The sequence below is a fragment of the Mastigoproctus giganteus genome, chromosome 1, assembly GCF_048544385.1.
Source record: "Mastigoproctus giganteus isolate SK-2022 chromosome 1, ASM4854438v1, whole genome shotgun sequence".
Lineage (NCBI taxonomy): Eukaryota > Metazoa > Arthropoda > Arachnida > Uropygi > Thelyphonidae > Mastigoproctus > Mastigoproctus giganteus.
Window position 1 is genome coordinate 210,368,379 of NC_143575.1, and position 13,099 is coordinate 210,381,477.

The following is a 13,099-nucleotide window of genomic DNA, read 5'->3' on the forward strand; positions in this document are numbered from 1 at the left end:
TATTAACATTCAAGAATAAACAAAGGAATTACCTCTCTATTCCATCTATAGGACTTGTTTTTATCCAAATTATAAATGATTTAAAATAATTTTAAAACTCGAAACGTGTTCCTCACGATTAATTCAATACCCCAGGATCGTAGTCTTAGACTCCAACCTGACCCCAGAAATATAAAATCCCGTGTAACCTCTAGTGGCGGAAGACATGTCAGAAAAAATGTGGGTTAAAAATATATGTTACAATACAATTAAAATACGATGAAAAATAAAAATATAAACTACACTAAAAATTTCCTCCTTACATTTTTAACCGGTGTTTTTCCTGACATAATGTCTTCCATCACTAGATGTTACATGGGGTTTGATATTTCTGGGGTCAGATTGGGGTCTACTTTTTTTTTTTTTTTATGAAAACCCCAAACACGAAAGGTATCAAAACCTATAGTACTTAGTACTGTGCATGGGTTGAAGGAGAAGTATGGGGGGAGGAGGATGCCGGAAACTTTGTTCTAGAGACTAAACATGGGTTTCAAGACTTCAAGCATCCAATAAGCAAAGTGGTGGTATTTCACCGGTTGATGAAACTACTGCAATTCTGGGGTACTGAATTACTCGTGGGCTGATGGTGAGGAACACATTGAGTTTTAAAATCATTTTAAATCATCATTTGTAATTTATCAGCATTCTAGGAGAGTTGGATAAAAAGAAGTCCTATAGATAGAATAAAGGTAATTCCTTTGTTTATTCTTGAATTAAATATAATTCATAATTGATAATTTAATTTTCAACATACATTTTAACATTATGTGTATTGGGACCCATTTTTGTCTCATTTTTGTCTCCCCCATTTTTGTCTATGCATATTCTAAAATCATAGTTCTTTTTTCTTTCTTTTCTATTTTGATCTACTTGCATTGGCAAAAATGTATGGAATGATATGGCCCCAATGGATCATCACAGTTGTGATCTTCTAACGAAGTTTGCTATAGTGTTTCATTTTCTTTACTTTTTTCACAACATTGATATTCTATTAATTAACACTTTTCTTCCCAGGCTTTGCAACAGAATTGCATATTATCCTCATATTAATCAAATCACAGCAAAACTTATATAAAATTCACATTGTAAGTATATTTTTTATATCAATACATACTAGTTTTAGTTTTGGTAAACTTCATTACATGGTGTGCACTCCAGCATAACACAACCTATACATTTTTCACTAGCCTGCTTGAATCTGTCCCAAATTAGTGGTGTAAACTAACCTAACTTATTTTCATTAGCCAAAAATGAAAGTCTATTAAAAAACCCACACAATTAAAAAAATTATGGTCCGGAGTGCGCATCCTGTTCGAATTTAGCCTTAGTTTTAATTAGTTTTATCATCAAGATATGCGGTGGACATTCCCTGACCTTTCCGCATCCTCCGTATTTGGTGGTCACGGGCTCTAACCCCGGTCTAATCAAGGATCAAATATATTTTTATGGCAATTTTATTCATACAATCATTATCATATTAATATACAGGGTGTCTCAAAAATATTGGTACAAACGTTTAGGGGAGGTAGGTAACATTTAAAGGAATGTGAATCGCATAGGAACCCATAACCGGATACGTCACCGTAAATCGGTACACGGCGCTGTTCATCAGTTCGCAAGAGAGAAAATTTCTGGTTTACTCATTCAAGCAGTAGTCGCCACACGAAGAGCATGCATCGATATACGAACTGTGAGCTGGCAGACATGCACCTAGTGTATGGATTAGCAGAGGGCCCACACGGTGTGTGCCCCCATGCGGCACAACATCGTTTGGCAATAAATGTGTAGGCAGGTATGGTCGGTGACTGCTTAGTCGGTCCATACCTGCTACCATCCCGCACGAACTCCGCCAAATATCGGATCTTTCTTGAACAAGTTCTACCAAGGTTACTTGACAATATTCCAGAAAATGTGAGACGCAACACTTGGTTCAACATGACGGGGTGCCTGCCCATTATGGAAGGCGTGTTCGTGACCATTTGAACAGGCATTTTGGACGTCGATGGATTGGCCGGGGTGGACCCGTTGCCTGGCCCCCATGCTCACCTGATTTATCGAGCCTTGATTTCTTTCTGTGGGGGGCCCTCAAATCTATCGTGTATGAATTGCCTGTGGAGACGGAAATGGATATCGTCTACGCTGCTGCTACTGTCAAAGAAACTCCAGGTGTGTTCGACCGTGTCCGCCAATCCATGCTGCGTCGGTGTCACGTATGCATCGCGTCTCATGGTGGAACCTTCGAGCATCTGTTGTAACATCATGAAATGCATCCATCTCGTACTCCATTGTTAATATTATGTCAAATAAATGTTTGCCACTAATTACTGTCTTGTGTCATTTTTGCTTCTTGTGCTTCTGCTACTACTTTCCTGTGACGTTTCCGGTTATGGGTTCCTATGCGATTCACATTCCTTTAGATGTTACCTACCTCCTCTAAACGTTTGTACCAATATTTTTGAGACACCCTGTATATACATTTTTTTGCACTTTTATTAAAATGCTATTATGTCCTTAATTTTATACAGTAATACCCCGACTTACGCAAACTCTGAGTTACGCGGTTCTTGATTTTTTTCGTTTGGTGTATATCTAAAATTAGCTTACCAATGATTTGGAAGTCAAATCATAAAGCTTGGGTCACAGTTTCCGTTTTTGAGGACTGGTTTGGTCACCACTTCATACACGAAGTCGAACGTTATTGCAAGTCTAAACAGATTCCATTTAAAGTGATGCTTCTTATTGACAATGCACCCAGTCACCCTCCTGCCACCCTAATTAATTTCGACCTACGTGTGAAAGTTGTGTTTTTGCCTCCAAACACAACCAGCTTGCTTCAACCGATGGACCAGGGAGTCATCAAAACATTCAAGGCTTACTACACGAGGTGTTCGTTTGCATGTCTGAATGAAGCTATGAGACAAAATAGTGAGATATCTGTTAAAGACTTTTGGAAACAATTCAATGTTTTAGATGCCGTAAGAATCATTGAAGAATCTTGGGATGAAATTCACAAAAAAACATTGAATGATGTCTGGAAGTAACTTTGTCCATTTTTTTTCAAAACCGAGACGAAAACAACGGCAGAAACTGATCATGTTGCTCATGTGATAGAAGAAGTTGTTAATCTTGCCAGGCAATTAGATTTGGAAGTCAATGGTGATGATGTCAACGAGCTGTTGGATTCACATAGTCAAGAAGCTGACAATGAATGAGCTCATAGAGATGTGTGAGCAAAACGTCACTGAACTATCCGACACTTCAGACCCAGTTCCACCAGAAAAACACATGACAATTGCAAGCTTGACAGAAGGTCTCAGCTCAATTGAAAAGGGCTTAAAAATTTTAGAAAACATAGACTCCAACGAAGAATGTGTTATAGCTACAAAGCAAGGAATAAAAAAATTATTAGCTTGCTACGAAGAAATTCTGCATGAAAAAAAGAAGGCGCTGTGTCGTCAGACCAATTTGTTAGATTTTATGAAGCCACTGACATCGAAATAACTTTTTTACGTAAACCATTTATTTTTTTAATACATTTTGTATTAATATGTATAAATAACTGCAATTTTATTAAATATTTTTCTTCTAAACTAGTGTTTTTGTTAGTCCTTGGTCCCAATTAAACAAAATTTATATGTATTTATATGCAAAGTTGTACCCCCGACTTACACGAATTCGACTTAAGTGATTTTTGTCAGACCCACCTATCGCGTAACTTCGGGGTATAACTGTACTCAAGTATCATCAACCAGTATCTAATGGCCTACTGTGTAAGAGGAAGGTGTGATTGATTTTAATAAGGCCAAGATATAAAGCTAAAGGCATTAAATAAAAATTTGGAAGAATTGGTATAAGAATGTAAAATAAGAACACATTTTACATTCTTAAACAAATTCTCTCTTATAATCACCAATTACTGCAACTAAGTTACACTGTAAGCACTTATTTTAATTTTATTACTATTTTACTTCTTAATTTACTTTAAATGCTTATGTTTTACAACATATATTGCATTGGGACTACCTTGTCCATATTTTTGTGGAAGTTATGCTTTAATTTCCTTTTTTCCCCAAGTAGTGACAAGTATAGAAACAGTTTTTGATACATGGTCCTGAAGAAATACCTGATTATGTATCAGTATTTATTTTTCAGCTAGCATCAGATTTCAATTTTGTAATTTTTCTTCCCCACTTCTTTGACTTATGTAACCAAAGTATCCCACCCTCATTTGATGCTTGCTATTACTTCATATATTAATCTAATCATTTTTGCATTACAGTTCCCTTCTCTCTAATTGCTATCCAATTCATCCCATAATTTTGTTTAATTTATTATATCATATAGGATATTCATATTCTTTCTCACGGCTTCAATATCTCAATTTCTGCCATTCTTCTCCTATTAGTTTTTGCATTTTGTGTAATTTACACCTCCATCTTCGCCCTTTTCAATAGATTTATTACTTCTACCTTATATATATAAACTTTTGTAACCTTTTCTGTGGCTCTACACGTTCAGGTGCAACTGTCATATTACTTTTAACTCTATTATCGCTTAACTTTTCACCCCATTTTTATCCTTATTACAGACACACACACACACACACACACATATAAGTAGATTAGAGTATAAATAGAGGAATGTTGACCACATCAGATGTATTGTTGTTGGCTTTTAGGAGCATTAGCAACTAAGGCCATATTGCTCCAGGGATATGCGGTGGTCATTCCCTGACCTTTCCACATCCTCCGTATTTGGTGGTCACGGGCTCGAACCCCGTCCTAATCAAGATGCGTGTGCTATGCACTGCTGCTCCTGTCCGCCTGGCTACGGAGGTGCGATCAGATGTATTAACAATGAAAAAAAATAAATAGGTACCTATAAAATACAATAAATGGGTCGGCTACGAAATTACATCAGCCTACTTTTTTACCTCTTGCTATGTAAATTTCATATCAGAAACAGAGGCCTTGCTTCCTGCTATTTTCCATTGGTTTTGGCTGTTGACCCTTGATGACAAAGTTAAAATAATTGACCTGTAGCATTAAGTACTATATATATTTTTATAGTATTTTAATATACTTTTTATTTTACAGGTACCTATTTATTTTTTCCATTGTTATAATACATCTGATGTGTCAGTATTCCTCCATTTATACTCTAATCTACTTATCTATATTCCATTATGGTCATTGGATATTTCTGCTATTACTGGCAGTGCCCCTTGTCCATAATCCATACCAATTTTTAATTACCATTCTTTTCAAGCATTTACATACACAAACCAAGGCGCGCCCCACACTAACACATTTCCAATAAATGTTGTCATACAGAACATGTACAGACCAGTGAAAAATCATTCCTCATGAGAATTATTATAAATGTTAAAAAAATAATAATAATTTTTCGCAAAACAATTTGGATTTTCATACCTTCAATGCATCGATTCCCGACAACCGCCTTTGCTTGTCTTGATCTTTAAGAATTAAGAATGGTCGCCCATATTCATCAAAAGCCAATGTTCCTACTGCCGTCATATTGTACGAAATTTTTGATTATAGAAATTTAATATAAATTAAGCTCCCATATGACAACTGCTACACCCAAAAACAGCTCATAAGCATGGACACACACCACGCTTTACTTTCCAAAAGAAGCAACAATGAGATTTTATAGATGGCGCTGACTAACACAATATGCACAGAGTACGCCTCTGTCACTAAGCGAAGGAAATATTGTAAGTAGAAAAAATTAAAAATACCTTTTATATTCCAATACTACCACAACGCGGCTAGACAAGTTAGCTTCCTTACGTGCAGACAGATAATGCTATAAGTCAGTGGTTCCCAAACGACTCAGCTCTACGAATCCTTTCAAAAATTAAAAAGAGTTTAAGGACCCGTTCAAAAATAAAAAAGAAATTGCGGACCCTATATATAACATGAATATATTATTATTATTGTTATTACTCTTATATTATTTCTCCCTGATTGGGAGTTCCACGGCGTGATTGGTACTGCTACCAAGGACACAGGGTGGTTGTAATGTTTGGTTTGGTCTTAATGTTGGTCGAGGAATTCTCTGACTATCCTACAAGCGTTCAGGATTGCGACTTACTGTAGTTTCTTGTAGGTGTTCTCTGGGAGACTTATTGCTGCTAGGCTGCTAAGTAGGGTCTTTGGCACCATACCGGTGGTTGACACGATGATCGGGATGGTCGTTACTTCATGCATATGCCACATCTCCTTGACCTGATGTCTCAGGATCGTGTACTCCCTAACTTTTTCCTCATGGGTTTTCTGGACATTGCTAGTGTTGGACACCGCTATGTTAATCAGATAGGTGGCCTTTTCCATCTTGTGCACAAGGGTTATGTCCGGTCTGTTGTGCTGGGTGGCCTTATCCGTTATTATGGCGCGGTCCCAGTACAGCTTGTGGGTTATGGTCTCTAGTACAGCCTGGGGCTCATACTTGCAGTATGGTACACTTCTTTTGGTCAACTGGTTTTATTATTATTATTCTCATATTATTTCACCCTTATTGGGGGATCCAACTAACGGTGGAACCCCCAATCAGGGTGAAATGACATGAGACACAATCAGGAAGAAACCAAGTACACAGGGGGGGAGGTTCTCCCTGATTACTTGTACTTGGTAGCAACTCCCTGAAGGGTATTGCTACCAAGTACACAGGGTGGTTTGTAATGTCTGGTGTTATTGTTGGTCGAGGAATTCTCTCACTATTGTATAGATGGTCAGGATTGCAACTTTCTGGAGTTCCTTGTAGGTGTTCGCTGGGAGACCTATTGCTGCTAGGCTGTTACGTAGGATCTTAGGCACCATACCTGGGGTTGACATGATGATCGGGATGGTAGTTAATTGTTGCATATGCCACATCTCTTTGATCTCGTGACTTGGGACCGTGTACTTCCTGATCTTCTCCCCATGGGTTTTCTGCAGGTTGCCAGCGTTGGGAACCGCTATGTCAATCAGATAGATAACCTTATCCTTCTTGTCAACAAGGGTTATGTCGGGTCTGCTGTGCAGGGTATTCCTATCTGTTATTATGGCGCGGTCCCAGTACAGCTTGTGGGTCGGAGTCTCTAGTACTACCTGCGACTTGTACCTGTAGTACGGTACACTTTCTTCGATCAACTGATATTTCCTGGCTAGCTTCTGATGTATTATCTTGGTTACATGGTAGTGTCTATGAGTGTAATGTCTGGGTGATCACCTTGCATCCCGCTGTGATTCGTTAGATCGTTTCTGAGGCCAGGTGGCATCGTCGACATATGTCATCGAACACTCTGGGCATCTTGACGATGTATTTACTATAGTTCTTGGTGTTGATTACCTGGTCTTGAATGGCGAACATGAATCCTTCGGTCTCGGGGAAGAGCGTCCCACTCGTAAGCCATGCATGGGAAGCAATTTTATCTATGTCATCTTGATGGAGATTTTTGTAGTGGAGAGTCTTCTCTAACCACCTCTCTAGTTTCGTTTATACCTCTTGGTTGGGGGGAACTCCTCGCTTAGGTTCAGTGGGATATACCGCTTTTCTACCTTCCTTTTGGACTGGTGGAGTGCTACTGTGTGTTTCTGGAAGTAATCCGTCAGGTTAACTATCGCTGATTTCTGTTGCTCAATGAGGTCTATCAAGACCCTTCCTTCTTCTTCTCAGGTAATTGTCAGTTTCTCCACGGAAGATTTCGGGTGGTTGGCGGTTCTTGGTCATCATTGTCCTTGTCTTTCTCATGATATCCTCCAGCTCGTTGTTAGTCCGATCTATGAAACCGAAGGAGTATGTTAGCACTGGGACTGCATATGTGTTTATGGCTTTAACTGCGTTCCTTCGATTCAACTTTGCTTTCAGCAGGCTCCTGAGTCTCTGATGATATTGTTCGGGCAGGCACTTCTTTATTTCCATGTGCCATAACTGCCGAGCCTGCATCATCCCTAGGTATTTGTAGGTCTCTCTTTCTGTCCTAGCTTCGATCTCTTTACCAGTCAGCAGCTGGTAGTTTCGGTTGACTAATTTTCCCTGGTGCAATCCGCGGGTCTTGCATTTGTCTAAACCATATTCAATCCTAATATCATTGCTGAATTCTTCGGTGATCTCAAGTAATTGCTGGAGGTGCTTCTCAGTTCCCGAGTAGAGCTTGATGTCATCGCTGTACATCACGTAGTTGAGGCTGTACAGGTTCTTCCTTCCTTCTCTGAGGTTATATCCTTACTGGCTTGTTGAGCATGGTCGATAGCGGGTTAAGTGCAACACAGAACCACAATGGGCTCAGGGCATTTCCCTAGAAGATTCCTCTCCATATGGGGATTGGCCTGGTTTTGATGTTTTCGACCTTAATGGTGGTACTCCATTTCGCCATCGTGTCTCCTAGGAAGTTTGTCACAATCATATTGACTTTGTAGATCTTCAGCGCCACGATTAGCCAGCTATGAGACAGAGTCGAAGGCCTTGCGGTAATCGATGTAGGCTATGTATGTGTTGCAGCACTTCTTGTAGGCCTGCTCCATAACCGCGGCATCTATGGTTAATTGCGCCTTGCATCCTTTGCTCAGCCACTTGCATCCTTTCTGCTGTCCGGCCATTATGTTCTTGCTCTCTAAGTGCTCTGATAACTTCCTGGTTATGCAGCTGGTCAGGATCTTGCACATTGTTAGGAGGAAGGTGATTGGCCTATATTTCGCGGTTTCTTGTATCTTCGTCTTTGGGCTTCAAATATGTGATTCTTTGAGTGAGAAACTTTGGGATTGTCTCTGGGTGCCTTATCATTCGGGTGAACTGCTCTGCAAGGTGCTTGTGTGTGCAAGTAAGTTCTTGTACCAGTAGTCGTGGACGTTATGTATTCCTGGAATTCGCCAGTTGTGAGAGTTCTTGATTGTCTGTGTTACTTCTTCTTCCCAAATCTCCCACTCTCTCATTCCTTGTACATCCTTGGTTTTCCTGCGTTCTAGTTCTATCCAGGTGGCTCGGCTGTTTTGTCTTACTTCCCTGCTCCATATTTCCCCAGAACTTTTCAATCGCCTTCTTCTCGGGTGGTCCGTTCCCTTGTTTCCCGTCTTCTACGAAATTCCGGTAGAAGCCTCTTTGGTCCTCATCGAAGATTCGGTTGTATAATTTCCTCTGGGCGCTCTCTCTGTACCGGCGTAGTCTCTTGCTGAGTGCAAGGAAGTTCTGCTTCAATGTGTCCAAGTACTCTCCTATTCTCTGATTTTTTGTCTCATGTTTGCAGTGGACGCTCTCTCTCTTGAGAATGCTCTTCACTTTTCAAATTACTCCTGTTGCCCCGCTGGCGCTGGGTGAATTGGCCTACTTTGACTCTTAATTCTTCTATTTTCTGCTGAAGACTTATTTCCCATTCTGTCGGTTCCATTTTCGGTTCTCTGCTGCTGGTCTCTCGCTTCTCTTCCATTAACCCTTGTAGCAGCTACCGCAGTACAATAAACGGGTGTGTGGATGGCCTCCAGTTTTGCACCATTGCTGTCGAGATAATGCGGTATTATGTACCGATTCAGATGGTCTGTGACTCTCAACAAGATTTTATTTGGCCTGTGCTTCGGTATCACGAGAGTCTTTGTGGAGTCTATTCCCTCGAATTCTGTTAGGGACTTCTTCCACTCATCCTCTATTCTGGATATCATGACCTCGTCTCTTTCCACCAATCACACATGAATGTGTCGCACAGTTCCTTGAGATTCGACAAAGGTGTAGGCCTGCAGCGAACAGCCCTTTCCAGCTCATTCCAAAGGTGTTCAATAGGATTGAGATCCGAGGAACTGATCGGGCCACTGCAGCAAAGAAAAGTCATTGTCATGTTCCTGGAACCATTCCATAGTGATTCGGGCGTTGGCCACCTGTGCATTATCCTGCTGGAAGTAACCATCTGACTGAGGATAAACTGTCAACATGAACGGATACGATTTTTAGGTACGATGTGGCATTCAGACCTGAATCTATGGGTATCAATGGACCCAACATGTGCCAAGAAAACATTCCCCACACCATAACACTGCCCCCACCATCACCTTGCACAGTAGTCGTCAGACATGACGGACCATGGATTCATGTTATTTTCGCCTAATTCTGAGCCTTCCATCAACATGATGCACCAGGAACTCCGACCAGTCACACCAAGCAACTGTTTTCCAATCCTCGATAGTCCAGTGCTGGTGTTGCTATGCCCACAGGAGTCGTGTTCTCTTGTTCTTCTTTGGTAACAAAGGTACGCGATGTGGCTGTCGGCTGTTGTAGCCCATTCGCGACAAAGTGCAACTAGTGGTCCGTTGCGATATTTTGTTCTGCGCACCAAGGTTGTATTCTGACGTGATGTGCGACATTGTGGCCAGTCTGTTTGCTTGCACAATTCTAGCCATCCTCCTCTGACCTCTCTCATCAATATTTCTTCCACAGGAGTGCCGTTGAGATGATATTTTTTGTTTGTTGCACCATTCTTGATACACCCTTGAAACTGTTGTGCGTGAAAAGTTCAGGAGACCTGCCGTTTCAGAGATGCTTTGGCCAGCACGTCTTGCATCTACTACCATGCCACGTTCGAAGTCCGTTAGATCACTCGTTTTCCTCATTCTTGCTATGGTTTGTGCGCTTAACTGAAACTAGAAAGGTTGTCCTGCTCCATTTATATCCACAACTGTGGTCCTGTGACTTACAATGTTGTGGGACAAACCATTTGAGTGCACAGCAGGGGTGTACTGTACCTAATAAAGTGGCAGCACAGTGTACATCTACCGGATTCTACGATCTTAATTCCGTGAAAGGTCTATCAAAGTGCAAAACAATTTTCGTATAGTGCGTCTGTGTCGAGGATGTCCTCAAGAAGTCTGTTCTTGGGCCACTCCTGTGGAATGCGATATCGGATCAATGGTTGGTTAGAAGTATAGCAAAACTGTGTATGCAGATGATCTTTTTTTTGTGTGTCTGGTCATTCAGACAGTTATTGGAACAAAGTATCCAGTTCGTTCTAGATGATCTTCCCTCCTGGACAAAAATTAATAAGCTTACGACAGACTAAGTTTTTTGCATCACGTGACAAAATTAATTGAAATAAAAAAGGAATTTCACTGCTTCCATTGTGCGAATTTCGAGATCCGAATTCGGTTTGAATAAAAGTATTTTGAAATTATACTGTATGACGATCTTTTTCCCTATAGTTGCTTATGCTGCATGAGTTTGGTTTACAACGGCTATAAAGAAAAAATCAAGATTAAATTAATTTTGCTACAAAGATCTATGTTATTAGAAATATCTTTAATGCTGATGACTGTTTCCAACAATATCCTTCAGGTCGTGCTGGGAGTGATATACGTTCTGGGTATGATATAAAAATTAGAAAAAGAGAGTATCTATAAGTTTATTGGATATTACTACTGACCCAGATAATAATCTTAAGGAGGAAAAGTTAACAATTTGTCTATACATTTGTCGTATACGCGTCAATGTAAATGAATCTCAGATGAACTGATGAAACTGGTGGCTGAGAAATTGCATGGGATGCATACACAGTACTCGTAAATTATTGAGCGACACAGAAGCCTATGGTAGATATAAACTAGTCTGTGATTAAGTCACAAAGGAGGTCCGGCGAGTGAAGGCAGATTACGATAAATCTTTGGCAAATAATGCAAAGAAAAACAACAAATACTTCGACTTCTTTACTTACGTAAACACTAGAAAAACAACAGACTTCTTTGCTTATGTAAACAATAGGAAGAAGGCGATGAATCAGATTGGCCCACTCGATATCGATGGGTTGAATGCTTCTGCAATTTCCCGCGTTGCTGAAAAACTGATTGAGTATTTTCCACCTAAATTCACACACAAAGAATTCTTTAAGGACTGGGATGCCAGAACTTTATCAAACTCTAACAGGAAGCTAAATGATTTTGTGATAACTGAGAAGAGAGAGTAACAGAAGTTGTTGAAATTAAACATAAGATAAGGCATAAGATAAACTAGATAAATCTCATCCCTGTGGATGGGATTTATCCAGTCATATTAAGGGAGGCAGCGAAAAAAGTATTAAAAATGTGAAAATTTTTAACTCTTTTCGCCACTTTACAAAGGCAGTATCTACTCCCATACACCTCATATTTTTGCCACTAATATATGTAGAGTTTCAACCATTTCATGCAATAAATTTCGTTTTCGCCTGCTCTAACAGATGTACTTTTCCCCGAGACGCTACCCTATCGTTTTGTCCTGCTGATTCACAGCAAGGGGTTGTTATTCGAGCTGTTCAGACAAGCGTCACGGAAATAAGTTTGAAGAAAACGATGAGAAATGTCGGTATTTATCGACGTAATCGCAGCGGACAAATTAGAGTAATGCCGATTAAAAGATGTATTTTTGAGGTGAAACTTGAACCTAATAGCTATGAGGTAATTCTTGTCTAGAAACTACTGTTAGACTCTCAAGAAATGCCACCCCCCCCCCGCAGTACCAAAGTTTTTCTCTCTCACCACTTAAAAATTCCATGACAATTACGTCGTCTGAAAGATAATCAACCCTGGAACTTTCTTCCCCCCGCCAAATTAGTCTTTTAGCCAATACGACTTTTCCTATGGCTAAAAAGGGGGGACCTTTATATACCTAGGTGAGACAAAGGAACAGGGAGATTTTTTTGACAGTTCACAGGTGGCTGACACAGAGAGATCGGGCCGAGAGCAATTAGGGAATTGCCGAAGAGAGAATCTTCTCGTGCTTATAAAGGAAAGAGACATCGATGAAGTCATTCCAGAAGGAAAACAGCTTGGAATCCTAATCCCTGATGTCTATCAGAAGTTATCCTGGAAGTTCACTCTAGTTATAATGGCAAATTAACCGAAACAGTCCACAATAGGGTCCACCCTGCCCAAAAATAGCATTTCTTACTCACATTTATCTCCACAAATATACACTCTAAGTGTCTACCTTGTTGTACTTGGATCCTAAAATGTATTGGTAATATTACTCAAATACTCAGACGGCTTGATCCCTGTCGATTTCTTTGAGAGCCAGTTATATTGTCAACTGAAGATTACATGAAGTA

At 40.1% G+C, this 13,099-nt stretch overlaps 1 protein-coding gene across 1 annotated transcript in view; it reads right to left on the reverse strand.

Moving 5' to 3' along the window:
* Positions 1 to 5,689, reverse strand: part of CCT5 (chaperonin containing TCP1 subunit 5) — a 167,456-nt gene extending 161,767 nt beyond the window's left edge. The window contains exon 1 of the mRNA XM_090375914.1: positions 5,472 to 5,689. Within this exon, the coding sequence (XP_090232040.1) occupies positions 5,472 to 5,576 (105 nt within the window). The 5' untranslated portion in view covers positions 5,577 to 5,689. The remainder of the gene's footprint in view (positions 1 to 5,471) is intronic.
* Positions 5,690 to 13,099: the final 7,410 nt, after the last annotated feature.